Genomic DNA, 26,087 nt, shown 5'->3' on the forward strand with positions numbered 1-26,087 from the left:
TACCCCTTTTCTATTGTCACTTACTGACTTACTAACTTGGGAATTATTAACGTCTTGGACCCAAACACATGATACACATGAACACATTATATTGATTATGGCCGTAGTGTCATTTAGCGCTACGATTCACTGGCCCCCCCTTCTGTCCACAGACGGTAGCAGCACAGAGCGAGTCCCCAGCACCACCACAGCCTCGGCTTCTGCCTCCAACTCCACTTCCTGAGCGCCACAGACCGCCGCCGACCCCCCCCTCTCCCGCCCCACACAGCCCATGCCCCCCCCGCACCCCCACCCCATTGTTGTCCCAGCCAGTGTGGGGTAAGGTGAGGTGAGGCGAGCTCAGACCCGACCCGATCCTCCTCCCTACCAGAAGGCCACAAGGCCCCAAACCACCACCACACCCCCTCCAACCAGCGCGTCATCCAGCTGTCTTGAGTCGTCTCTCCGGGCGGGGGCCGTTTCAAAGGGCGGGGCGGGGCGGGGCGGGGCGGGGCGGGGCGGGGCGGGGCGCAGGGGAACCCGGAGGTGCGTGAAAATCCAAACACACAACGCCGGTCTGCTAATGTTGTCAAGGTTGACTTTATTAAACACACAAAAAAAAAAGTCCAACCTGAGCCCACCCCTCTTGGGCGCCCGAGCCCACCCCTCTTGGGCGCCCGGCCCCGCCCACCACTCATTTTTACAGCATCCTAACCACCCTAATTATTATTATTATTATTATTATTAGTTTCCTCCTATATAGTGCATGACCTGAGAATGGTTAGAATCCACGAGGGTGGGGGGGCGTGGAAGTGGGGGGGGCGCTCTCTCACCTTTGACCTCAAGGCATGAGGATCGTGTACACACACACACACACACACACACACACACATGCATGATGTATGTGCAAAAGAAGCCAGGTGGGTTTATTTGAGTTGTTTTTAAAACGCATCGCAAGCCATTTTACTCGACTTTTTTTTTTTTTGTGTGTTTTTTTAAAAACTTGTGCCCCCCCCCCGGGCATTTTTTTTGTTGTTTATCTGTGTGCTTGTATAATATATACATACCGCATTACACCCACAGTTTATATCTGACTTTTCCTTCTGTATAAAAGCTATATATAGATATATGTATATTAACTACCACCGTTCACAAGTCATTTATCGGTGCGTTCATATCCGTCAAGCGTTGCAGCAATATTTGCTGCTGCCTTTTAAAACACTATAGAATTAGATAACGTGTCGTCTTTTTTTTTTTTTTTTTTTTTTAGCTGGAATGTGCCGAGATTCCAGCGCTCCTTTGTCGTCTTTATCGTGTTGGATGGGGGGGGGGGGGGCGCTCTCTCCATCGAGTTCTTCTTAACACTTTTAACCACTAAGTTGTTACCCTGGTGACCCTCCGCACACATGTTTGGTACAGTCCGTCAAAGCGTCTTATCAACAGATAGCGCTCACCACAACAAAAGTAAAAAAAAAACAAAAAAAAAAGAGGAAAAAAGAAGCTGAATTTGTATATACAGTATAAATGCTCCTCACCAAAATTAGTTTGTTTTTTTATGTTGTGTTGAATATTATGTACATATGCAGACCCATGTACTGTTTATGAGCAAAAGTGGAAGGAAGAAGAAGAAAAAAAAGAAAGAAAGCGAATCAGGTGGTTGATGGATATTGTAGATGCCGAGGATCTTTATCCAGCCATATGTTCAATCCTACCTGTACAGTACAGTAGTGGACAGCTGTATTATTATTGTAAGCAGAACTAGTCATGTATAGTGTAACTATAGTTTGGAGTGCCTTTGCTTTCATACACCTTCGCCTTGTTTCCACATCACCCGCTCCCCTCTTAAAAGCCTGAGTTGCCCTTTTGGTGCTGTTGAATGCCCCCCCCCCCCCACCCCCACCCTCCCCCTACCCCTTTGTCATTGCACAATTAATTGTAATATACATAACATAATTCACTGACTGTTAATTGCAAGGTTTATTTTAGCAGATCGTCTGTGATCTAATTAGGACTGGTGCTGCAGTCCTCGCCTGGACCTCAAGGGGGGGCAAAGTGTACATGATACGAAATGCAGTATGCGGTATTACCAAGGAGTGTCACGGTCAATAATATTGCGAGAATTGGTTGGGGGGGAGTTACATTATGAAGAAATGGGGCGACAACCGATATTGGGTTTTTATGCCGATAATTATTGGTACCGATAACAATCGGACATCCCTAATCATAACATAATTCAACATTTATTCTATGATTTTTGCTCTATTTGGCTTCCAAATTGGATAATGTATTCTCATTAGATTACATTATAATTGTTTTTTTTCCTGGTAATGCTATATAGTGTCCCTAATACTCCTTGGTAGAGTAAGTGTTGGTTCTTTAAGGTAATGATGTATTCTGCCATCCGTGGATACACTATGTTTTACTTGATGGGGGGGTGTTTTTGTTAAGGATTCAGTAGCACCTAAAGGGGTACAGTCATGTCACCTCTCTCCTGCTTGCTGTAATTTTGCATCCATGAACATGTTGCAACCCACCTTACCTTATTACCTTACTACCTTACCTTATTACCTTACCTTACCTACCACCCCCACTTCAATAAAAACACCAAAAAGGTTGCCAAAAAAAGAAAAAAAAGACGACAAGCAAGTGGAGATGCTAGTGTTTTATGTTAGCATAGCACAATGTGCTAACCGGGGTTAAAGAAAAATCTTGGTAAAAAAAAACAAACATCCCGTATAACAGTACTACTACTTGAATGACTCTGTTTGTGACTGAAATTTTTATTTTGTTTGTTTTTTTCTTTTGTTCTGTGAAGGTATGCTAAATGTGCGCCTCTGTAAATATTCCCTCTGCGTGCTCTGAGGAATAGTTCCCTGGTACTGTAATTTGCATTAAATAAAGAGTAGGATAGCCTGGAAATGATCAACTTTGTTGCTTCTGTCTTTTTTTTAATAACAAATGAGTATTCCTTAAATATCTGAACATGAAATTAATTCATTTAATTAGCTGGTATTTGTAGAAATTTTGTAAAAAAAAAATGGTTTAATCCGATTTTCCGAAAAAAACATAAAAAAACTATTGATTAAATCAATAGTGAATATATTGTATGCTGTTATACGTAACCCCTGACTTCCTGCCACTTTCAGAAGTGGGCGGAATTTGTGGAAAAAGTGACGTATCTCCGGAAGCGGAAGTCATAGTCAACGACTTGAAGGCTTCCTTCCTTCCTTCCTTCCTTCCTTCCTTCCTTAACAATGGCGCTGCCAAATGAACATTCTTGTAATTTCACAACTGGTCTTAAAATGGAGATCAGGACTGCGTATCAGTCCAATCTCAGCGAGGGACGACCAACAGCCCCCCCGCCATGGAGAGGGATTCGGGAGGGGAGGGGTGTACGCTATTTGGCCGCATCATCGCTGTCATCCGGGTTGAGAATCTGGTCCAGGGCTTTCAGGGCTGCCACATCAGAGGGGCGGGTCACCTGCGGTGTGCCCATAGTGCTGGACTGGATCTGCGGCTCCGGCACCCCCTCCACGATGCTGCGGACCGCCAGCAGGTGTCGCCGCTGCCTCTCGTGCACTGGGAACGGGAATGACAAGGTTGGGTATGTATATACACACACACACACACTATACATATATAGTTGCGGTTGGTGATTAATCATGATTAATTAGTTCAAGATCAACTTTAGTTACATTTGTTTGACTCCACTTGTTTGACTGACTGTATGGGAAAATATATATATATATATATATATATAAATAAAACAAAATATATATGTGCAAAAAAATGATATTTTTCCCATACAATCAGTCCAACAAGTGGAAACGAGATTTCGAAGTAGACCGACAGATGTAACTAAAGTTGATCTTGAACGAATTAACCATGATTAATCACCAAGCGCAACTATGTCTGCAATATTGAGTGTATTTAATGAATAGAAAGATAAATATGGGAATAAGCAACTTCCTAACCTCTCTGCCTGACATTGATCTTCTCCACCTCAGGGATCAGGAAGTTGTACACCAATTCCGACACGATCTCCTCCGACTGAAGGTTGTTGCGGCTGCGTACACAAATGAAAAGAAAAAGGATGAGCATGGTGTCCTCAGACGTCCTGAGAAGATCCATAGGCGGGATTCCTAACCTCTCCTCAATGGCGTAGGCGATATCGTTGACCTCCTTGGCCACCCTGCGGATCTCCTCCCTGGCCTGATCGTCTGCTGTTATCTCCATGGTTTCCAAGATGATGTCCTCAAAGTACAAGTCCACCGTCTCCTGGTGGACTTTCACCACCTGACACGGACACAAGGCTCGCTTTTGATAAGCCGACTTCCCGCAGACCACTTCCACCAAGTACCTGCTTGAAGATCTCATCGTCCTCCCTGCGTTGGCGCTCCTCCACCTGCCTCTTCCCGCTCTCCTCCGCCTCCCTGCGCAGGCGCTCCCTCTCGGCCAGCAGGGTGAAGGCGTGGATGCGGCGCTCCTCCTGGAGACGGATCAGCTCCTTGGACAAGGTGTCGAACACGTACTCCAGCTCGGCGCCCACGGCCGCCGCGTGAATGGCTTCCTCACGCGACCTCTGCCGGGAACGGGAGTTTATTATTAGAGTACTCTAGACATGAAATAACACCCCTATACCTTTACACTGGTATGACCCAAAATGGCCAAAATTCACCTCCAGCTGCAGTGTGTCCCTCTCCGATTTGATGGCCATGACGTGTTCCTTGTCGGCCTTCTGCAGCGCCTGCTCCTTTGCCCTCAGGGCGTGGGCGGTCCGCAGCTCCTTGATGAGATCCAGCTGGTTCTCTTTGCTGTTAAATATCTGCACACGCATGCAACCGTTAAAAACCCAACGCCACATTCGTACGTACGGAACTCTACGAGAGACGTTCAGACCTCCATTTGGATGCTTCGTCCTCTCAGTAGTTTCTGCAGATGGATGACCGCCAGCTCCTTCTCCTCCTCGCCCTGCGGGGAGCAACATGGCAGTGAACGATGGATGTCGGCGAGGTGTGTCGTATCGGTGAACACACCTCTGGGGGCTCCTCCACAGTGGGAGTGACGGGACGAGGGGCGGGTTTCTCCTTCTTGACCAGGAATTTAGCCAGCTCATCCTTCAGGTCCTGCAGAACCACAAACGGTCTTCTGTGAGCAGACGGAGGTTTTCACGCTACTGGTGCGTCTCGCTGATACCTTGTACTTATGCAACAGGGCGCTTCTTCTGCTCTCGGGAGGCTTGATTACAACCTTGGCTTTGGTTTTAGCGTCGGGTTTTTGCTGCTTGATGGGCAGGTTACGGGGTCTGTGGACTTGATTTAACAGACCTGGAAAACAAAAAACAGTTGGATCATAACAAAGCTTGGACCCAAAGTTCCGCCCTTGCCTTTGGTCATGGGGTAATGCTATCCTCTAATGCTAGTTACTAATGCTAGTTGCTAATGCTATCTACTAATGCTATCTACTAATGCTAGTTGCTAATGCTAGTTGCTAATGCTAGTTACTAATGCTATCTACTAATGCTATCTACTAATGCTATCTACTAATGCTATCTACTAATGCTATCTACTAATGCTAGTTGCTAATGCTAGTTGTTAATGCTAGTTGCTAATGCTAGTTGCTAATGCTAGTTGCTAATGCTATCTACTAATGCTATCTACTAATGCTATCTACTAATGCTAGTTGCTAATGCTAGTTGCTAATGCTAGTTGCTAATGCTAGTTGCTAATGCTAGTTGCTAATGCTAGTTGCTAATGCTAGTTGCTAATGCTAGTTACTAATGCTATCTACTAATGCTATCTACTAATGCTATCTACTAATGCTATCTACTAATGCTATCTACTAATGCTAGTTACCAATGCTAGGTGCTAGCTAACGAAGCGGTCTCACCATCGTAAGTCTCCAGCGGCGTGAAGTCATAATTGAGGCTTTTCTTGACGCTGTCCCCGCAGGCTCGCGATGCGCTGGTCAAGGAGGTGTACACGTTGTAGTCTTTACAAGAGCCAAGCTCCTTGATGACCTCCTCCGTGTTCCTCCTCTTGGCCTCCAGCTTCCGCATTGCTGCCCACATGACAGTAGGAGTCGCTTTTAGCGGGAATTAACTGTGCCGACCGGAGCCGCATCTTCACTCATTCATTCATGCATTGCTGGAGGTGGTGTGAAAGGGTGCTGGAGCCTATCCCAGCTGTCTTGGGGCGAGAGGCGGGGTCCACCCTGGACTGGTGGCCAGCCAATCACAGTTGTTTATGCATTATATGTATTATTTTCTGTTCTGTTTAGTATAAATGTGTGTAAAAGTGACTATAGGGGTGTTATTTCATGTGGAGAGGTCTCTAATAATGTTCATTCATTCATTCATTTTCTACCGCTTATCCTCACGAGGGTTGTGGGGGGTGCTGGAGCCTATCCCAGCTGTCTTGGGACGAGAGGCGGGGTCCTCCCTGGACTGGTGGCCAGCCAATCCCAGGGCACATATAGACAAACAACCATTCACACTCACATTCATACCTATGGACAATTTGGAGTGGCCAATTAACTCCAATTAAACTCCACACAGAGATGCCCGAGGGTGGAATTGAACCCGAGTCTCCGAGCTGTGAGGTCTGAGCACCAACCACATTTCCACCGTGCAGCCCGGAGCGGCATCTTGTAAAAGTAAACGTCTAGTCTTACATCTCATGTGGGCCTTGTCCACCTTGTCAAGCTTGGTCTCCTTCTCTCTCAGGAGTTTAGAGTAGATGTTGTTGAGTCTCTCCGTGCTGAAGATCACCTGGGCGTCGTCCCTCTGCTGCAAAATCTCCCCCAGGACAACCAGACGAGCGTCCTGCAGCCTGCAGACGAAAAGGCCATTTTTTTATATACAAGTGCAATCTGGGCTGCACGGTAGATGAGTGGTTAGCAAGCAGGCCTCACAGCTAGGAGACCCGAGTTTGATTCCACCCTCGGCTATCTCTGTGTGGAGTTTGCATGTTCTCCGCGTGCATGCGTGGGTTTTCTCCGGGTACTCCGGTTTCCTCCCACATTCCAAAAACATGCTAGGTTAATTAGCCACTCCAAATTGTCCATAGGTATGAATGTGAGTGTGAATGGTTGTTTGTCTATATGTGCCCTGGGATTGGCTGGCCACCAGCCTCTCGCCCCAAGACAGCTGGGATAGGCTCCAGCACCCCCCCCTTTGCGACCATCGTGACAATAAGCAGTAGCAAATGAATGAATAAGTCCAATAAACATAAACAGATAAAAGTAAATAAATAATTTACTTCTGTATTTTTCCTTCTCTAAAAGCCCATTCTCTGGCCTCCATTTCCTCCATCATACGCCTCCTTTTGTGCAGCTGATTGAAGTCGTTAAGCGCAGGAAAAGTCGCCTCATAGACCCGCCTGGCGCGGGCTCGCTCGATCATTTCCACTTCTTCTATACTCGCCGGCAGACCCCGCTCTGATGGAAAAGAGGAAGTGATTACTGCACGACAGAACGCGGTCGGACGTGCGATGGTGCGGCGCCGCATCCCGACATACCCCAGGTGAAGGACGCCAACGTCAGCAGCTCTGAAGGGGTGGTGCCGGACCGTATCACATAATCGGGGGTGTAGGGGTCCGTCTGGGCTTCGTTCTCCCGGTAGTCTGTCTGGACGGCCACCGTGAAGTGGGTGGGGAGGTCCTCGGAGTTGAATCGACCTCGAGCGTCAAACTCGTCTCTGAGGGCGTGAACAAAAAAAAAGGGTGACGCCTGGGAAGAAAGAGGGATGCTAAAAAGCGGCACAGGCCAGTTGGACTCACTGATCACGATTCATATGCAAGGGAATCTGTTGTACATACGGAAGAGGCCTAAAGGGAGCACAGATATGAATTATTATTATATGTTGGATGCCCTAATGATGTGGGTGAGGCAAACCTTTTGAAATATTTCCAGCGATCAGATCCGGTCAACTGGCACCCATCCTTTTGCATTAGGGGCCGAACGCTTGGGACCACCCTGTCGTAGAAGATAATCATGACAAGCAACACCGCTTAACAGCAACCAGCGTACGAGGGGAGCGTGTTCGATACCCCGCCAGTTGCTGGAGGGCCTGCTGCCGCTGTTCTGTGTGGCCACGCCAGCGACGGTCGACGGTTGCCGGTACCGGGTCACCGGTCGGTTCCAGTCGGAAAGTGACCGTGTCGTTGCTGAACATGGTCTCAAACTCTGGTAATTTTCTCTGGAGAGATCATGTGATTATTTAGTTTGCATATTAGGGTGTAATATTTAAGCTGTGTCATAGCAGTATGCTTTTCCACCACTGCACTCTATAATAAACCACCACAACAATACACAATACTGAAGGGGGTACCTAATGATGTGAAAAAATACTTACAACTTGTTGCTTAAAACTCTTAAAACTGGATCTGGCATGGTCGACCTCTGATGAAACAATGTAAACTGGTTCTGTGCGGCACAACAGTGACATTAATCAACAAACTTTGCTTCAATATGTTAGCTAGGCACAACAGTGACATTAATCAACAACTTTGCTTCAATATGTTAGCTAGGCACAACAGTGACATGAATCAACAAGTTTGCTTCAATATGTTAGCTAGGCACAAAAGTGACATTAATCAACAACTTTGCTTCAATATGTTAGCTAGGCACAACAGTGACATTAATCAACAAACTTTGCTTCAATATGTTAGCTAGGCACAACAGTGACATTAATCAACAAAGTTTGCTTCAATATGTTAGCTAGGCAAACATGGCTTACCATACAAGTAGTCATAGTCTCGCTCCCGTTTGATGAGTTTAGTCTGCTTCTCCTTCGGGATGGTGCGAGTGACGGAAGTTGTCATTTTAAGGCCATCAAATCAGGCACAAAAAAAGAAGTCTTGCTCCCAAACCGTGACGGCAGAAACTCATTTGCTAGTTACACTTGATATCTGGGCTAACTCTATGACGTCATCAGCGTCGTCACACGGCCCGGCGAAATGTCGTCTATTTGGCCGACTTTCTTTCATATAATTCAAGAAATACATTCTCGGTATGTGCTACAATGTTAATATTTTGATAGACGCGACTTTATTACATCAACAGTAATCTGTCGCGATGTCAAATTGAACCTATGAGATGACGCAATGCATTCTGGGATACCTAGCAACAGAAAACGCATCCTAGACAGTACAGTTTAACAGTGTGTAACCATGGAGACCGTAAACAAAAGACATTGATGGGATTAACCTTACATTTTTCCTCCAGTCAGCTGCAGTTTGAGCATTTTACTCTTAAAGTGGCGTGAAACGTATATAATAGCAGTTGTAAATGCGCGTTGTAAAAGTCTCTTTCTTTGAGGGGAACGTCAAAACTGAACGTCAACTACAACTCCCTAAGTACCTTTCGGTAAAGGGCAACCAATCACGCTGAAGCCGGAAATTTCTTGCATATAATTCAAGAAATACATTCTTGGTATGTGCTACAATGTTAATATTTGGATAGACGCTACTTTATTACATCGACAGTAATTTGTGGCGATGTCAAATTGAACCCATGAGATGACGCAATGCATTCTGGGATAGCTAGCAACAGAAAACGCATCCTAGACAAGCACATCTTAACAGTGTGTAACCATGGAGACCGTAAACAAAAGACATTGATGGGATTAATTTAAATTTTTTCCTCCAGTCAGCTGCAGTTTCAGCATTTTACCCTTAAAGTGGCGTGAAACGTATATAATCGCAGTTGTAAATGCGCGTTGTAAAGTCACTTTCATTGTGGGGAACGTCAAAACTGAATGTCAACTACAACTCCCAAAGTACCTTTCGGTAAAAGTCAACCAATCACGCTGAAGCCAGAAATTTGGCGCTTCAGGCAAGTGAGTTAATGTGGTAAAAAATGTGTTTCTTGTTTGTTTGGTCAGCTTCTTGTTGATTTTGACACCAATGTCTGAAGTGTTAGGGATGGCGTATAACCACGGTGACCAGCAAAGGTTGAAGACACCTATACTGTAAACCTAAAGTCTTGTAAAAGTAGCTTTTACAAGAAAAAGGTTTGGTAGCACGACGCTGTAAACAAAAAGCACACGGCGTACATTCGGCTGTTATCATTATAGAAACGTCCAAGATGGCGGTCAACTACAAGTCCCAGGCTGTCTTTCGGTAAACACCAAGTAATCACACCGAAGCAGGTACCAGGTCTGCAAAGTAAGTCAATAGGTTTTGTTTCTTGCTAAATAGTTTAACTTTTGTCCCTCTGGTGATTTAATTCTTAACCTTGTTTCACGTTGACTTTCGTTGTTATTTTTGTAATAATTTCCATAGTTAAGAAGAAATACAAACACAAGAGCCCATCCAGCAGCATGATTGGAAAATAAATACATAACTAAAGAATACAGAAGTGTAATCGTTAGAGTGTTATCTCGCAAAACATACTGCGGTTACCCTGTTGACGTTGACATCAAGCGGATGTCAGTGTTATCCAATTGCAACACAAGTGCACACTTCATTCATAAAAGGTCATTGTTAGATGGTGATTATGCATTACCCCCCCCCCCCCCCTCTCTCTCTCCTCTGAAGTCTAAACTTAACCACCCTATTTGGACAGGAGGAACTAAGCTGACCTAAGCGACATTTGTTGACCAAAAAGCTGCGAGGTTTTGCAACAGGAGTTTGTCATAGTCAGCTGAAGCTCTGCTGCCTTTATGGACTAATATTAGACCTCATGACAAATACTGTACATTAATTTGGTTGACAGCAACATTCCTTTGCGCTGCTTCTTTCTGTCATTGTGTGGCCTACTAGCGCCTACACATGTCTAACCCATGTCTGATTTTTCCTCCCATGGCGGTGATGACTAAGTGTGTAACTAGCACAACCAACTCGTGTTGGTGTTGGTGTATCTAAATGCATCTTTCTCATTCATATAGCAAGATGGCTTCAATTTTTGCATTTATGACACATTCTACTTTCCGGGTGATGATATGCCACTTCCTATGGTTGTCACATGTCTTCATGTTTACATGCTTTGTGGAGGAAGGGGAAGGTGGCAGAAGGGAGGGATTAGTTGGCCGCAGCCTGCCTCAACACTTAAATGTGCTCATTTTTCAAGAGTGGTGGACCGCTCCTATAACAGGAGCCTGGTAAATATACCGAAAACTAGCATGGTGAGAAGTGGCGTGGATAACTGAAGATGAAGGAGCCGCTTTGGGTTTTTGCTGTGATTTTCTTCTTGGTGTGCCAAACGTGGACGTGGGGCGCAGGTTTGAATCATTATGTTTTCCCTTGTGGAGAATAATGGACTTTTTTAGGGATGTTTTAAAATTATAATACACACCCCGTGGCAACATAATTAAGTACTAAGGCTATCCAATCCGGGAAGAACATTTTGGATGTATTGTAGTTCCTTAAATTATGCCGGTGTATGTAATCAGGTGGTCAATGTGTGTAAGAATGCTTAGATACAAAACATCCGCAAACGGGTACATATCGAAGGCGTTCATATGATTAGTTTTCTTTACTGAATTTAATTAACTTCTATAATATAGCTGTATATCTGAAAGTAGTCGGTAAATAACTAAATTAAAGTAGCAAAGGTCACATTGTATAGTTATAAGGACCAGACCATCATACTACCACCACCGCCATATTTTACCGTTGGTATGATGTTCTGTGGTGGTGATGTTCTGTGGGCTGCACGGCGGTCGAGTGGTTAGCACACAGGTATGCTTGGATTTTTTTTTCTCCCTTAAAAACTTTCATTTTAAAAACTGCATTCGGTTGTGTTGCCAGTGATGAATATTTATATTTGGTTGATCATTTGAAACATTTAAGTGTACACTCAGGCATTAGGATTATTACGATATAAGCAGTAGTACTTTGTCCAATCATTTTCTTGTGTTTTTTATAGTTAACTACACATCTTTCAATGTGGGGAGTGACGTCAAGCTGAACTGCAGTGACAAGTCATGGCGGGAGCTGATCTACGTCATCTGGACCGTGGACCTGATACACAAACAGTGCCGGATCGCCAACAGCATCGATGGGGGACCCGAAAACAACTGCAGCGATGGCAAGACCATGCGGAACACGTCCATGTTCCAGTCGTACCTGCACATCCCAGACTTCTCCAGTCGTGACGTGGGATTGTATAAGTGTGAGCTGGTTTATAGAGGAGGGTCCGCAATCTGTAGCATCAGCTTGTCAATCACAGGTGGGATGTTTTTACTTTGTCCATGTATTCTACTATGCTAATGTGAATTTTTTTTTTAATTCATTCGCTTTTGTCAACCAACATTCCAACTTTATTCCTCGAGCATTCACCATTTTTTATATGACTTTATTCTTGCGAAAATTCTCATTTTTTTCAATTTTATTGTCCTGACAACTTTTTATTTTCTCTGAAACTCCAACCTTTTTTAAAAAAATATTAATATGATCACATTTATTTGTAACATGAGTTTTTTTCTGGTACCATTACATGTTTTGGTTTAGCAATATTCTAACTCACTTTGCTCATATCATTGAAAATGTTATTTTTTTCTGTAATATTCTGATTCTGCTTCCCTGAACTCTTCCATATGTTTCATTTCTTCTGTTGCGTGTTCACTGCCGTAGTTCCTCCCAGAATCTCCTCATGGCTGGAGTGGACGGACGACAACAGCATGGTGGCCGTGTGCAAAGCCGAGGAAGGAAAGCCGGCTGCCACCATCACGTGGAGCCACATGGGGAACTTCTCATCGGTGGAGAAGCAGCAGAGCTCCAATGGCTTCTTCTCAGTGGAAAGTCGCCTGGGGCTCCCCGAGGGCGCCGGGAACGTGGAGAATGTAACCTGCATCATCAGGCACCTGTACTGGCAATCTGAGAAAACGTTGCGACCAAAGCGCCTAAAAGGTGAGCATGGTGGACAACTTCCTTACACTTTCCTCCAAGCACATTTTCCTCAAATTGCATTTCATTTACGGCAATGGTAATGGTATAATATACCATATTTGTCAAAATCTAAGCAAAACTAATTCCTCCTATGTACATCTTGTTAAATTATACATACCTTCTTTCTCTTTCGGCCTTTCCCTTCAGGGGTCGCCACAGCAAATCAATGGCTTCCATCCAACCCTGTCTTCTGCATCTGTTATATGATACATTTCAATATTCCTCCAGGTCTTCCTTATAATGTGATGTGCGTCCTTGTTGTCGTGGCCATCTTAATGGTTCTGGCCGGATTCTTAGTCTTTGCACACAAGAAAAAAATCATGCCGAGGTGAGAGTTTGTCTCTCTCTCTCTCTCTCTCTCTCTTCATTACTTTTTGATTTTATTTTAAAAAGTGTTTTTTTAAAATAAATACTGTAAATTGTTTTTTTTAAATGTATTGAAATTTGCTGTTCCATATTAATTTATTAAATTATTTTTTATTATTTTCCTTTGATTTCTTTAGTGTATATCATTGTTTATGTACATTAATTTAATTACATTTTACATTAATAGTTGGTGAGAACTAGGTGAGAATTGTCCTCTATCGATATATATTTTTGTTTTTATGTAATTATTAGATTTTACTTCATGTTTTTATTGGGCTTTGTGTTATTTTATATTATTTGATGAGTTAAACATGATTTTATTTAATTACCTTTTTATTTTATTTAAGAAAGTCTTTTTTATAAATACTGTAAGTTGTATTTTTTTAATGTATTTAAATATGCTGTTCCATATTAATTTATGTAATTTAAAATTTTTGTTTGATTCTCTTAGTGTATGTTGTTTTTATTTACATTAATTTAATTTTCCATTAATAGTGAATTTACTTTTACCAATTTCTGTGTTTCTTTGTTTTGATTATTGTATTAGAATTATATATATATATATATATATTTTTTTACTTCATTCAATTTTTTTGTTCTATGATTTTATCTAAATTGCGTACATTGACTTTCTGTATTGAATTTCATTTCATTCCTTTATTTCACAGAACTTTATCTTACGTTTATTTGAGTTGATGCCATTTTTACTGAAACTGATTGTTTTCTTTTCCGAGAAGGTGTCTGTCTGGCGGCCGCTCGACTCTTAAACCTCAGCCGGTATGTGGTTTGTTCTTGTTTTCCTATCTTTGAGGTGATCAGAAGTTTCTTTTCCTTTTTCAATGCTCACTCTTCGGTTTTCTTCATGACACCTCTTTTTTTTTTTTTTTTTTTTTTTTTTTTTCAGACGGAGGACATAGAGGAAGTCGAACCTTATGCCAGCTATGTTCAACGTGTCAACTCAATCTATAACTCAAACCCTTGCGTCCCTTGATGGCCTGTTATACTACGTGAACTACTACGTATACATGCAATGTACTGCACAAAGGAAGATGTACCGTGCCTGTACTAGGTAGGTCATATCAGGTAGGTTGAGAACACTAAAACGTAGAAAGTATTAAGATACACGATACTAATTGGAAATGACAGCAACTTTCCACAGTAGAAATGTGCTTGTCACCGCTGTGCCTTCCTAATAAATTCACTTAGCTGATTTAATAAGAAGTACAAATGTGATGATGAAGTGTCACCATCACTCAGGTCATGCTCTAATACCACATGTACTTCCTGTTTTGGAAGTGTCAAGTGTCTTTGCATAGAAATATTGTCAGTTTCCACTGACTCAACAATTGGTTTGGTTTTTTAACACCAAAAAACGTGATACACATTTGATTTCTGAGTTGTGTAAGGAGACAAGTTTTTTTTTATTTGTGTGAAATTATTTTTTTGATCAAATTAGATCCATGCTGAGGAGTCATTGGAATACATACAGCTGTTCATTCATTTATTTTATAAGTGCAAAATAAGCAATTCAAATAAAGGACTGTCTGATTTAGCTCATTGGCCACCGACCTTTTTGAACCCAAGATCTCTGGTCTTGGTCTACCCACCCCCCCACTGCGTTATTGTTGTTATGTGGTGTGAAAAAGGGCTTGGTCCCTTCCTGATTTATTTTTTTGTCACATTTAAATGTTTAACAAACGTAAATAAAGTACACCTTACAGTGCGGAAAATACATACATACGCACATTCATTCATTGAGATTTATTAGTCTGGAAAAGGTTATTAAGCCATTTGTATTGCTTTGGGACTCCAGCAAACCACAGTGAGAGCAAATGGCGTCAACGGGTTATTTTTAGCCTTATGCATTATTTTAGCTGTTTGAAGATGAACTATTTCAGAAAGTTGAAGTATTTGTGATTTTAGAAATAAGGAGTTAGTATGTTCTCTGTAGGCGGCATTATGAATTATCCTTACTGACCTTTTTTGCAGTACATTTAGCGAGAGAAGATTGCTTTTATAGTTATTAGCCCATATTTCCACACAATATGTCAGATATGGTAGAACCAGAGAGCAATAAAGAGTGTGGAGTGATTTCTGATTGAGAACAAATTTTGCTTTGTTCAATATTGAAATATTTCTGGCCACCTTATGTTGTATATTTGTAATATGAGGTTTCCAGCTCATATTTTCATCTATTGTAAATCCATCTTATCTTGTGATGTATCTATCTTATACCATAAAGTAACACCAGAAGGCGCTATTGTTAAAAAATATGTTTGTGGACAGAAAAAAAGAAATATGCAACATGAACCAATTATCAGCTCCTCGGTTGTTTCTATCTTTTTTTCTGCAGAACAAAAGATTAGATTAGATTAGATCAAGACAAAGCAAACAAATGGACACATCAGGATCACATTGACATCACAAAGGCGTACATAATGCGTTCCATTCGTGCCCTCAGTGTCCCAGCGAATGGACCGGGCCAGCAACTGCATAGAGAAGTGTTGGATGAATACTGAATATGTCAGATCTCATGTACGAGGTGTTAAATATGTTGTTGCTAATTATGTGTGGAAGGGCAGGAAACGGTCTCACTGAGGGAGGAGTCATCATACCTGACAACGGACAGCTAAAGCTAGCCTGAAGCCGAATCCCAACTTTCATTTTAACCACTCTAACCCTAATGTTGTCAACACCACTGACAAGTCATACGGTTTATTAGAAAGTACTTTTTATTTGTAATATAAATCACTGTAACTTTACCGTCTGACAAAAAGCAGAATAAATATTAGCTTGTCACAGCATCGAATACGGAAAAAGGTGGGAAAAATGTGAAATATGTGAGAAAAAAAAATAAGCGTACAGCATCAGTCGTCATGCTGGCTCAGGATGAAAGAATGCAAGCATCTGGCTACGGCTATTTGCTTTTTATATTTCAATACAACTCACTTTACTTGGCACAAACAACACTGGACATTTATAAAATATGTATTTATTTTTAAAAATACTTCATTATTCTAGTTATTGCGTTTCTTCCAACTGCAGTCACAATGTACTTTGTCATATATTTGTCCTTGTTTGGATGGGTTACCTAAAATGTGGCTCTGTCCTACTTTAATAGCGACTATGAGGCAGCGCATACTATTAATATCACTATACATTTTTGTTTATCTTCTTTAAAAACAGCCGAGTGCTCCTGTCATACAGAGGATCTTTGACTAGCGTGTTTGCAGTAGTTGAGGTGACTGATCTGTGCTATGTGATTGGGCCTCTCATGTGTAGTAAATAGGTAGTTGTGGACTTCTTTTAGAGCAGCTACACACAATAACATGCACAGAAAGCTTTCTAGATCTTCCAGAATCGGCACCTATTCCAGTTGTATTTCCTTGGATTTTCAAAACGGTGGCATGGAAATGGAAATCTCCAGTCACGCCCACGCCGCTGTGATTGGTCATACTGCTAACAGCTTGTACCCGAGCACGCTCATATAAGGAAGAGCTGGTGTTAACTTCATTGCATTTTGTTAAAAGGACTTAATACCTTTCAAAATCAAATAAGAAAAAGATTAGTAATAAGCTTCCGAAAAAGCTGTCTGCATTCTGTAAATACACAGAAGATAATATAGGATAGTAAAACCAGAACATTTATTTTGTCTTTCACTTTCACTTTGAGTGGTTAAACATGAGTCGGACACACACGCCAAGATGAATGTCACAAAGTTGTTGATCGTTGTCAGGATCGTGATTGACATCCACTGGAGGCGTTTTCCCTCAATGCCGCGGTGTTGTTGATCTTATTTAGCATCGTGATTGACATCCACTGGAGGCGTTTTCCCTCAATGCCGCGGTGATGGAGATGCTTTGGTCCAAAGCGAAATGATCAGTCAGCTGCAGCAACACAAGCAAGCGAGAGAAACAAAGCATCTTGATTAAAATGAACTTGTAATTCGTTCCAATAGATTATCACATCATTAGCCACACGACAGACCCTGATGAGGACGCTAAAGATTATTACTGCTACTAGAGATGCCTTAAGTTAATTGCAGCAAAATATTCATTCAGAAGATGCATTCAAAGACATTGTGAGGCTATGTAATAATCATTTGGAAGGTCGTAAACAGTTTTTCTATGCTCTAAGAAAATATCCATAAATAAGGAGAAATCCTGGGCGGCACGGTGGTCTAGGGGTTAGCGCGCAGACCTCACAGCTAGGAGACCAGGGTTCAATCCCACTCCTCACATCTCTGTGTGGACTTTGCATGTTCTCCCCGTGCATGCGTGGGTTTTCTCTGGGTACTCCGGTTTCCTCCCACATTCCAAAAACATGCTAGGTTAATTGGCCACTCCAAATTGTCTATAGGTATGAATGTGAGTGTGAATGTCTATATGTGTATATGTGCCCTGTGATTGGCTGGCGACCAGTCCAGGGTGTACCTGGTCTTCGGGCGTACCCTTACGCCCGAAGACAGCATCCCCCGCGACCCTCGTGAGGAAAAGCGGTAGAAAATGAATGAATGAATGGAGAAATCCTACTTCACTGGAATCCACTTATGTCGGGTCTGTAACCAATTAACCGTGATAGATGAGGGATCACATTATTATTATAAAGAAAACATCCCTAGAAAGGTTGAGATTCACCGGGTGAGAGACCTCTAATTTGTGCCAGGTTCCAATATATACATAATTAATAGCCGTGGCTGTAGGCAACCTCTTGATGTAGTTTTTATTCACACACAAGGTAGCAGGAGCTGCATTTGACGTATGGTGAGTGGTCAGCATCCAGCAGCTTTACCTACCTATGCATGCGTGAGTCTGCATCGCAGCCTTGACGGTAAGTACACGTAGTACACAAAATATCCTTAGAACATTTACACATGCTCACCGTCTTTACGCAGGAAACACTTCCAGAGGCAGAAGCAGAGGGCCAGGACCAACAGGGCTGCTACTGTGGTGACTGAGATGAGGATGGCCAGGGCCGTACCAACTACGACGGAGACAACATGGACGTTAGCCGTAAACCACAAAAAAAACTGAAAATGCTGAACATTTGCTGTTTGACTCCATCCTGGCAACATATGTTGTTGGGTGAGAGATAGCTACTAATAGCGTGTACAACCACAGCCAGAATCCCGTCTCAAGTGCTCCGACTGACTTTTGGTGTTCATGGAGACAGCGATGGGGGCCTCCAGGCCTCGGTGGTGCACCAGACATTTGACAGACACGTCCTTCAGCAGGCCCGACTGCAGGCTGAGCGTGCTGACCACCAGCGTGGTGCCGTCGTCCTGAGGGAGCAGCGTGGTGACGGGCGGGCCCATGGTGCGGTTGTCTTGCTCCACATTCCACACGATCTCCACGGGGGGGCGCGACACGGCGCTGCAGTTGGCCTCGATGAGCCCCGAGGACGTGCTCTTGTAGATCACCTGAGGTTTGGGCAGCGCTGGAAGGAGGAATATTATTGGAGGTATGTTATCATACAAAGCCCTTTAGAAAATGGTGTGTTTGTGTAAACCACGGGTGTCCAAAGTGCAGCCTGGGGTGTATTTTTGACCTTTTTGCTCCTTTATTATTGGCCCTCTGCAAGTTCTGCAAATACAATGATGTCGATACTATTATATAAAGTATATATGAGGTATAGTATAGGTATAGTTTGATTCCACATACTGAAATGCTATGGCTTTTTAACATAGTACTAGCATAGAAGTGTTTCTTCTTCCCTGAGACCATATCATATGAGAAGTGAAATTAAGTTTTTACAGAACGTGTTTAAACGAAAGGTGCCTCTATTTGGGTACCCCAACAGGAAAATGACATCAATATTTAGTAGGTCATCCTTTTGTAGAAATAAATGATTCCAATGAGGATCTGAATTCTGGTCTTTCCAAAACATCTCCAGTTGAGTCAGGTTTGATGGTTTCCGAGCATGGACAGGCCGCTTTAAATCACACCACAGATTTTCACACTTTGGACACCCCTGCTCTAAGATTAACCTGCTTTAAAAAAAACAAACTTCCAAAGCCTGAGCCCACTTTTAGGTATGTGAATTCCAGAAGATCCATAAGACAACCTCGGTCTGTTTTCAATTTTCTGTTCCCGCAGTCCAACAAGAAGGGATGGTTTTTGTTGGCCGCAGCGCCTCTGTTTTTTTGGCTATTGTACTTTCAGACCTGGAGTACTTCACCCCAGCCTTTATTTGATTTGAGGACAGGAGAACGCTCCGTCACAATCCCAAGCTTACAGCTGCCTTGAGGTTGGAAGGAATTCTACATTCTAATTGGCTAACGTTGTGTTGACAGCAGCAATAGCCTGATTTATAATATTCTATTTACATGTGTACTACACTTAGTATCACCTTTACTTACAATACCATTAAGTCAATCACGTTACGCTTTTATTCTGCTCTTGCCTTAAGTGAATACCCCGCCTCTTGCCCAAAGTCAGCTGGGATAGGCTCCACCATACCCCCGCGACCCTAGTGAGGATGGCTGGATAAATTGGTCTCTATATTATAAGACCTACAAATTATTTAGCACAGTTGCATACCAATTGCAGTGTAAAACCTAATAAAGTGATATTCATTCATTCATTCATTTTCTACCGCTTTTTCCTCACGAGGGTCGAGGAGGGTGCTGGAGCCTATCCCAGCTGTCTTTGTGTGAGAGGCCGGGTACACCCTAATTCCAGAGAAGCAAGGATTTCAAGTAGGATGAAATATTTTCTTAGTTAGAGCATAGAAAACCTGTTTACGACCTTCCAAATTAGTTTTATGATCACTATTAGAGCCCTCTAGACATGAAATAATACCCCTATAGTTACCTTTACGCTCATATTACCCAATATAGTACACATTCATTCATTCATTTTCTACCGCTTATCCTCACGAGGGTCGCAGGGGGTGCTGGAGCCTATCCCAGCTGTCTTGGGGCGAGAGGCGGGGTACACCCTGGACTGGTGGCCAGCCAATCCCAGGGCACATATAGACAAACAACCATTCACACTCACATTCATACCTATGGACAATTTGGAGTGGCCAATTAACCTAGCATGTTTTTGGAACATGCAAACTCCACACAGAGATGGCCGAGGGTGGAATTGAACTCGGGTCTCCTAACCGTGCAGCCCAATAAAGTGAAATAACAGTAGTTGACCAAATTGAGATGATCTGATTGGTGGTTATTGATGTAGAGCTACCAATATGCGCATGGTTGTTTAATTTTATTAGTGGTGAAGATGTGTACAACTGTACCAATAGCAACATAACTTTCATTTGTTTTGGTTTTATTAATAGTTGTTAGTTTAGTTGTTTTATTGTGTGCTAGGTGGCGTTGTGTCGTGTACGAGGCGTGACATCCGCTATATCAGCACTCGAGCGTATGATAGAATAGGCGGCCGTAGAGGACTACAGTCCAAATGCTAATGGTGCTGCGCCAATAGAAGCACCTACTGTACTGCGCGCTTTCAAACAAAAGCACATGTGTTTATTGAACTGATGCGAGGAGGAGTGAGAAGCAAGCGCGTAGACAAAGCACACAGGCAGCCACTGTGTGCCGCAAACACTGACCACAGTCATGCACCAGGACCTCATCGCAGGCCTTTTCCTCGGGAACACTTTACGTGGACGCCGGGACTTGGGAATAGTAACATCTTAAGTGGCACATATTCCGGGCTTCCCTACAAAAACGCAATGGAGTTGGTAGAACAGGGACTAACACACGCACAAAGATAGCTGGGATAGGCTCCAGCATACCCGTGATCCCAGTGAGGACAAGCGGTATAGACGATGGATGGATAATTAATTAATTAATTAATTAATGTCTAAATATTAACATTGGTTATCACTTGAATGACAATATCTACAAGCCTTATAAAAGCCCATTATGGGTTTTTTGTGTTATTTACATTTCTATGACATTATGATGGTGTTTTCATGATTGGTTCGTATTGGTTAACTTCTTTTTACACTTGACTGACAATATCTATATGAAGTATTGTGGAGTATTATGGAGTCTATGAGTTTAAATGTATTGCTTTTGACAGCAGTCGCTGTCTTTTTACACACGCGTGTGTCAAAACGATGCTTACCGAATGTGGAGAGGCACACGGTGGAGCTTTTTGGCCCGTCGTCATACGTGCCGTACAGGCAAGTGTAGCAGCCCTCGTCCTGGATGGCCACGGGCTGGATGGTGAGCGTGCTGTCCGACAGCGAGGCACTGAGCCACGCCCTCCCCTGGTAAGGAGGCTCTATCATGGGGTCGCTCCTCTTGGCGAAGGAGGCCACGTCTGAGGAGCGGCCTCCTTGCGCCGAGTTGTACCTCCAGGTGACCTGCTGCACCTTCTCGGGCAAACCGTAGGAGCACGAGAGGGACACCTTCTTGCCGCTGATGGCCGTCTTGTTGCCGTGTACGGTCACTGATGCTAGAAGAGGGACAAATGATCTGTTTTTGTTATTTGGTAATGGTAATGGTAATGGTAATGGTAATGGTAATGGTTTCATTTCATTTGAACATGCATCAGATTCCAAATGAATGCATCCCATAATCAGTTCCCAGTTCCACATGTCCAAAAGGAGTAGGAAGAAGCAAAGCTTATTAAATCCTACCCCTCCATCTGGTACTTTTACAATCACTAACTCTTACATTTGTTCACTTCCTGCTTTCCTAATATAATTTTTTTCTTCTTCCCTGAGATCATATTTCTCCTCTCTTGTAGAGAAGTATTGGATGACATTTTTAGCTAATTGCTTATTTTTAGCCTGATGCATTATTTTAGCTGTTTGAAGATGAACTATATCAGCAAGTTGAAGTATTTGTGATTTTGCTCCCTTTCACCTGAATGTGTATTTTCCCTCCCTCCTTTAATTATTGTGATGCTTCGAACACGAGGGGCCCGTTTTTGGGAGTCAAATATTTCACAATAGGACTGCCAGAACAGAAAGCGGTTGCAAATCTGTACCAGCTGTTCCTGCTTAGTGGAAAGAGTCCTGTTCTTCCCGTCTGTGTGGGTAAAAAAAAATGTTGTATTAACAAGCCGGCCTGAGCCTCGACCTCCTTGTCAGGTGGACCAGGTTAAGGACAGGTTTGACATGCACGTGACATGACGCTGTGTCTTCACTGTTGGTGTGTTCAATGGCAACTAAAGCAGAAACAAATCTCAAGTCCATTTAATCATGAAAGGTCAACACTGGTCATATTTGGCCTTTTGTGGCCTGTTTGCCACCAATTGGACAAAGAGGAGCAGTACACACAGGAAGTCACATGATGCTCTTGTTATGTTGTTATATCATCTTGAAAACATTTTTAAACTTCTTTTTACACTTGCAAGACAACAACACTGAAATGCTTGAGACACACCTGCAAAGCCACTCCCACTTGCTGTTTTATTGTATCCGTGTTTTAATTTTCTGTACCACTTGTCCTTACTAGGGTCGCTGGAGAGCTGGAGCCTATCCCAGCTGTCTATGGGGGAGAGGCTACGTACAACTAGGGACTGGATCGCTCAATAAATAGTGGTAAATATGCTTTTTTTGTACAAGCACTTCGACCGGTAATGCTGGCATTGATAACATGAGGCGGGTGTCCTGGCTGGTCCGCCGCTAAAGTAGGCAGTGGTGGTCAGGAGGGCAATCGCAGGGATGCTATTCTTTTCTAAAAAGCTAAAGCTGTTGTTTCAAGGTCAGATTTCTCCCATATTGTTGCTTTAAATCCGCTAGCCACAAAGTCAAGTGCCGTAGCGGTATTTTCCCAGGCCATGCTAAGCTAAAAAGAATGTGCAATCACTTCCCAGGAGGCCTGGCTGAGGATATTATATGAGAGGCATGGAGCGGGACCACTTTGAGGATATGAACTCGTTCTTCCTGTCAGTAGAGTTATAAATCATGCAGATCTCAAAGGGAGCCTTCCTCCATGTGTTCATGGCTTACATTAGATTCCTGGACTTCATCAGCGCTCATTGATTGTCTTCGGTCATATTTTGCTTTAAACATGTAAAACATGTTAAAAAAAAAAAAGACTGAAATTGACTTTTATTTGGCTTTAATCAGCCATAAGATACGCATATGGTGCTACAAACGTTTGCAGAAACGGGGTCCTGATTGGTGAAATGCATACCGTGGAAACTCAATTAGGCAGCAAAGAACTACAGAGCCAACATCATAGACTGGCGGTGAAGCTGACTTCCGCTTCCTGCTTCCACGTATTAGCAAGCAAATAGGCTGCTAAACACGGCGTTTAGTGATAAAAATACATAAAGAAACAGTTGGACTCATGCAATACACTTGTATGACCGTTAAAGGGGACTGATTATGCTCGGTTTCTGCCCTTTGTATCGAGTTGTGGACTCCTATAGAGCAGCTACACACAATAACCCGCACAAAGAGCTTTCTAGATCTTCCAGAATCTGTAATCTATAGCCCAATAGTTAATACCCATTTGTAAACTCTGCATAACGCGTATTACAATTTTAATTTTTACAAAAAGCTTGGGTTAGAAATGCGCCCCCCGCCCACAAGTCCCAAACTTGACATCAGGTAAATTCATAATATGAATATTCTAATGATTTGGGACATGAATTATGGTGAAATGATGCATAAATCCTTAAAATGTGACAACATAGTGACACAAAACTGAAACAGAACCACAGCATTTAGTCCCTAGAACAGGTTTTGATGCAGTAAATAGTCCTAAAATCAAGTTTTCTGCCCTTTGTGTTGAGTTGTGGACTCCTATAGAGCAGCTACACACAATAACCCGCACAGAGAGCTTTCTAGATCTTCCAGAATCTGCACCAATTTATGCAGACCCATAGGGTCTGTTTAATTTAGTCCACAGTCACACTCATAAACGCTCCAGATACGTAGGTCTACGTTTACGTGAAGGAAGTCCAGATTGCATTGATGTCAGGAGTCAAACGTCATTATCTGACGCTTTGGCATCGTTTAAGATGACAATACAACAAGAATGTTACTAGCACATATTCATTCTTTGTTTTTGTGAACAACAACGCGATGGAGGTCTTACCGGTGACAATCAGGCAGGTGCGTCCTTGCTTGGGACCCGAATGGACCATGTCAAAGATGCAAGTGTAGCAACCTTCGTCCCTGAAGCCCACCCTCTGGATGGTGACGGCCGAGGTGTCCTTGGAAGACGGGGTGAGCTCCACGTGCTGCTGGCCGCTCACACTGTCCCTGTTGCCCGGCTGGTAGCTCAGCAGCGTCTGGTTCTGGACATCCAGCCAGCGCACCTGTCTCACAGATTCGCCTCTGTCCCTCGAAAGGGCGCAGGTTAACGTGAACGGCTTCCCCACGGTGGCTTGGGTACGCTCCGGTGCCGATACCTTACCTTGGGCGCAAGCACACTAAGAATCACTAATTGTATTCTACAGGTGTACATGCATGGTCCTGAGTGGAATAGCAAGGATTTACCCTGGAGTTTCCCCACCATCAGCAGGAGGAAACACACGTGCAGACCAGTTCTACAGGAGACCCGCGTCATCATCACCTTGGTCCTTGCTCCTGGAACATAAGCAGGATGTGGTGAGTAGAAACACGGCATCAACTTTCCTTAGAATTATCGCATTCACCCCAATAGAAGGTATTAGTCGTAGCTTTTCTTCCTGTCACTCACACTCACCAGTGACCAGCTGAAAAAGTCATTGGAAAAAAATGCACTTTAAAAAAAAAATGTGCCTAAAAAATGATTTTTCCCAGTCTTCATAAACAAGGGTTGTCTTATATTCGGGTCAATAACAATATCACAACTATACCTAAAGATCCAACCACAGTATAAACCTCCTTAGCTCACATGATTTCAGGCTTTTCAAGGACTGTAAAATCTATAGCCCAATAGTTAATACCCATTTGTAAACTCTGCATAACGCGTATTACAATTTTTACAAGAATAAAATCAAAATAATTGGCAAAGCTGGGATTAGACCATCGTGAGACAAGTTAGCTTTCCCCTTTGACCACACCATCTATCATGTCATAAGTGGACTTGCTTGGGTTAGAAATGTGGTTCCCCCCCATAAGTCCCAAACTTGAAATCAGGTAAATTATGAATATTCTATTGATTTGAGACATGAATTGTGGTAATAGATGTAATGATTCCGGTCAAATGATGCAGAAATCCTTAAAAATCCTTAAAATGTATTCCATTGCAACTTCTGTACAAGTAAACCTTCAACATAGTGACACAAAACTGAAACAGAACCACAGCATTCAGTCCCTAGAACAGGTTTTGATGCAGTAAAAAGTCCTAAAATCCTCCAAACATGCACTTACCTCTTGTTGGTCCTAATGTTGTACCTCAGCACCATGTACACACGAAACTGTCATTTCCTAACATCCTTTTTAAAGCACACAAAGGCTTTCCCTTCCTCCTGACTGTTTCCAATTGTGTGCACAAATGTGCACCAGCAGGGTGAAGCTCCAGATTGCAATGATGAAGCCCACAGACAAGAAGGGAGATACGGGAGAGGAGAGGGGACGACTGGAAAGAATCGTGTTGATCTCACGGCGCCCTCTAGCGTGCAGTAGCAGTAGTAGTAGTAGTAGTTACTAGTAGTAGTAGCAGTAGTTTCACAGTAGCAGAGAAGGAAAATCAAGCCGTTTAAAAATGGTTTTCTACAGTGCACAGGAAAGGGAAGTACAGTTATTTCCTTCATTACGGTTATTCAATTCCAATATTTTTGTGGTTAGGGCATAGAAAACCTATTTAAGATGTTCTAAATTTAAAGCGCTATATAAGACATAACACCCCTATAGTCACCCTTACACCCCTATTAACCAATACGGTTGCCATAATGACAGAAATGAAGACATATTAGAAATAAATAAGACTGTAAGGGCAGAGGTGACATC

General features: G+C 42.9%; 4 protein-coding genes across 12 annotated transcripts in view; 2 read left to right on the forward strand and 2 right to left on the reverse strand.

Moving 5' to 3' along the window:
• The window catches only part of gsk3ba (glycogen synthase kinase 3 beta, genome duplicate a), a 24,151-nt gene extending 21,246 nt beyond the window's left edge, over positions 1–2,905 (forward strand). For both annotated transcript variants that reach the window (XM_058081789.1, XM_058081790.1), the window contains exon 11: positions 153–2,905. In XM_058081789.1, coding sequence (XP_057937772.1) covers positions 153–223 — 71 coding nt within the window. In that variant the 3' untranslated portion in view covers positions 224–2,905. The remainder of the gene's footprint in view (positions 1–152) is intronic.
• Positions 2,289–9,350, reverse strand: cfap91 (cilia and flagella associated protein 91). The gene is made up of 17 exons (XM_058081788.1): positions 8,717–9,350; positions 8,333–8,403; positions 8,028–8,176; positions 7,873–7,953; positions 7,758–7,805; positions 7,497–7,675; positions 7,239–7,416; positions 6,652–6,809; positions 5,869–6,039; positions 5,176–5,306; positions 5,016–5,105; positions 4,879–4,950; positions 4,658–4,804; positions 4,340–4,561; positions 4,127–4,275; positions 3,954–4,045; positions 2,289–3,558 (listed from the first exon to the last, which is right to left on the reverse strand). Exons 1-17 carry the CDS (start codon positions 8,799–8,801, stop codon positions 3,377–3,379), a joined length of 2,205 nt encoding a protein of 734 aa, XP_057937771.1. The 5' UTR covers positions 8,802–9,350; the 3' UTR covers positions 2,289–3,376.
• Positions 9,351–9,760: 410 nt separating this feature from the next.
• si:ch211-214p13.9 (cell surface glycoprotein CD200 receptor 1-A) lies at positions 9,761–24,852 on the forward strand. Of its 6 annotated transcripts, XM_058082466.1 has the most exons (9): positions 10,993–11,200; positions 11,848–12,150; positions 12,555–12,830; positions 13,017–13,197; positions 13,973–14,012; positions 14,140–18,319; positions 18,408–18,695; positions 22,654–22,739; positions 24,611–24,852. In XM_058082466.1, the coding sequence occupies exons 1-6, from the start codon at positions 11,131–11,133 to the stop codon at positions 14,224–14,226; spliced, it is 957 nt and encodes a 318-aa protein (XP_057938449.1). In that variant the 5' UTR covers positions 10,993–11,130; the 3' UTR covers positions 14,227–18,319; positions 18,408–18,695; positions 22,654–22,739; positions 24,611–24,852. The 6 variants fall into 6 exon arrangements, with proteins under 6 accessions (XP_057938451.1, XP_057938452.1, XP_057938449.1 ...); XM_058082468.1 differs by lacking the exon at positions 10,993–11,200 and adding an exon at positions 9,761–10,145 and having other exon boundaries at positions 14,140–18,695; XM_058082464.1 differs by having other exon boundaries at positions 14,140–18,695.
• Positions 15,449–25,658, reverse strand: zgc:113337 (uncharacterized protein LOC503741 homolog). 3 transcript variants are annotated; one of them, XM_058082461.1, is made up of 7 exons: positions 25,509–25,658; positions 24,651–24,740; positions 24,247–24,567; positions 21,314–21,646; positions 18,387–18,671; positions 18,117–18,218; positions 15,449–17,122 (listed from the first exon to the last, which is right to left on the reverse strand). In XM_058082461.1, exons 2-7 carry the CDS (start codon positions 24,721–24,723, stop codon positions 17,115–17,117), a joined length of 1,122 nt encoding a protein of 373 aa, XP_057938444.1. In that variant the 5' UTR covers positions 24,724–24,740; positions 25,509–25,658; the 3' UTR covers positions 15,449–17,114. The 3 variants fall into 3 exon arrangements, with proteins under 3 accessions (XP_057938444.1, XP_057938445.1, XP_057938443.1); XM_058082460.1 differs by lacking the exon at positions 15,449–17,122 and having other exon boundaries at positions 18,048–18,218; XM_058082462.1 differs by lacking the exons at positions 15,449–17,122; positions 25,509–25,658 and having other exon boundaries at positions 18,042–18,218; positions 24,651–24,736.
• Positions 25,659–26,087: the final 429 nt, after the last annotated feature.

This window comes from Doryrhamphus excisus, chromosome 9 (assembly GCF_030265055.1).
Source record: "Doryrhamphus excisus isolate RoL2022-K1 chromosome 9, RoL_Dexc_1.0, whole genome shotgun sequence".
NCBI classification, from domain to species: domain Eukaryota; kingdom Metazoa; phylum Chordata; class Actinopteri; order Syngnathiformes; family Syngnathidae; genus Doryrhamphus; species Doryrhamphus excisus.

Bases quoted from the DNA above. Each gene is read 5' to 3' on its own strand.
- cfap91 (XM_058081788.1), bottom strand. From the start codon at position 8,801: ATGACAACTTCCGTCACTCGCACCATCCCGAAGGAGAAGCAGACTAAA. The intron at 8,404-8,716 runs GTAAGCCATGTT...TGTGCCGCACAG, and splicing joins AGACTATGACTACTTGTATG to AACCAGTTTACATTGTTTCA. The intron at 7,417-7,496 runs GTATGTCGGGAT...CTTTTCCATCAG, and splicing joins GTTGGCGTCCTTCACCTGGG to AGCGGGGTCTGCCGGCGAGT.
- si:ch211-214p13.9 (XM_058082464.1), top strand. From the start codon at position 11,131: ATGAAGGAGCCGCTTTGGGTTTTTGCTGTGATTTTCTTCTTGGTGTGC. The intron at 12,151-12,554 runs GTGGGATGTTTT...TCACTGCCGTAG, and splicing joins CATCAGCTTGTCAATCACAG to TTCCTCCCAGAATCTCCTCA. The intron at 13,198-13,972 runs GTGAGAGTTTGT...TTTTCCGAGAAG, and splicing joins AAGAAAAAAATCATGCCGAG to GTGTCTGTCTGGCGGCCGCT.
- zgc:113337 (XM_058082462.1), bottom strand. From the start codon at position 24,723: ATGATGACGCGGGTCTCCTGTAGAACTGGTCTGCACGTGTGTTTCCTC. The intron at 24,568-24,650 runs GTAAATCCTTGC...CTTGCGCCCAAG, and splicing joins GATGGTGGGGAAACTCCAGG to GTAAGGTATCGGCACCGGAG. The intron at 18,219-18,386 runs GTCAGTCGGAGC...TCTCCGTCGTAG, and splicing joins TGTCTCCATGAACACCAAAA to TTGGTACGGCCCTGGCCATC.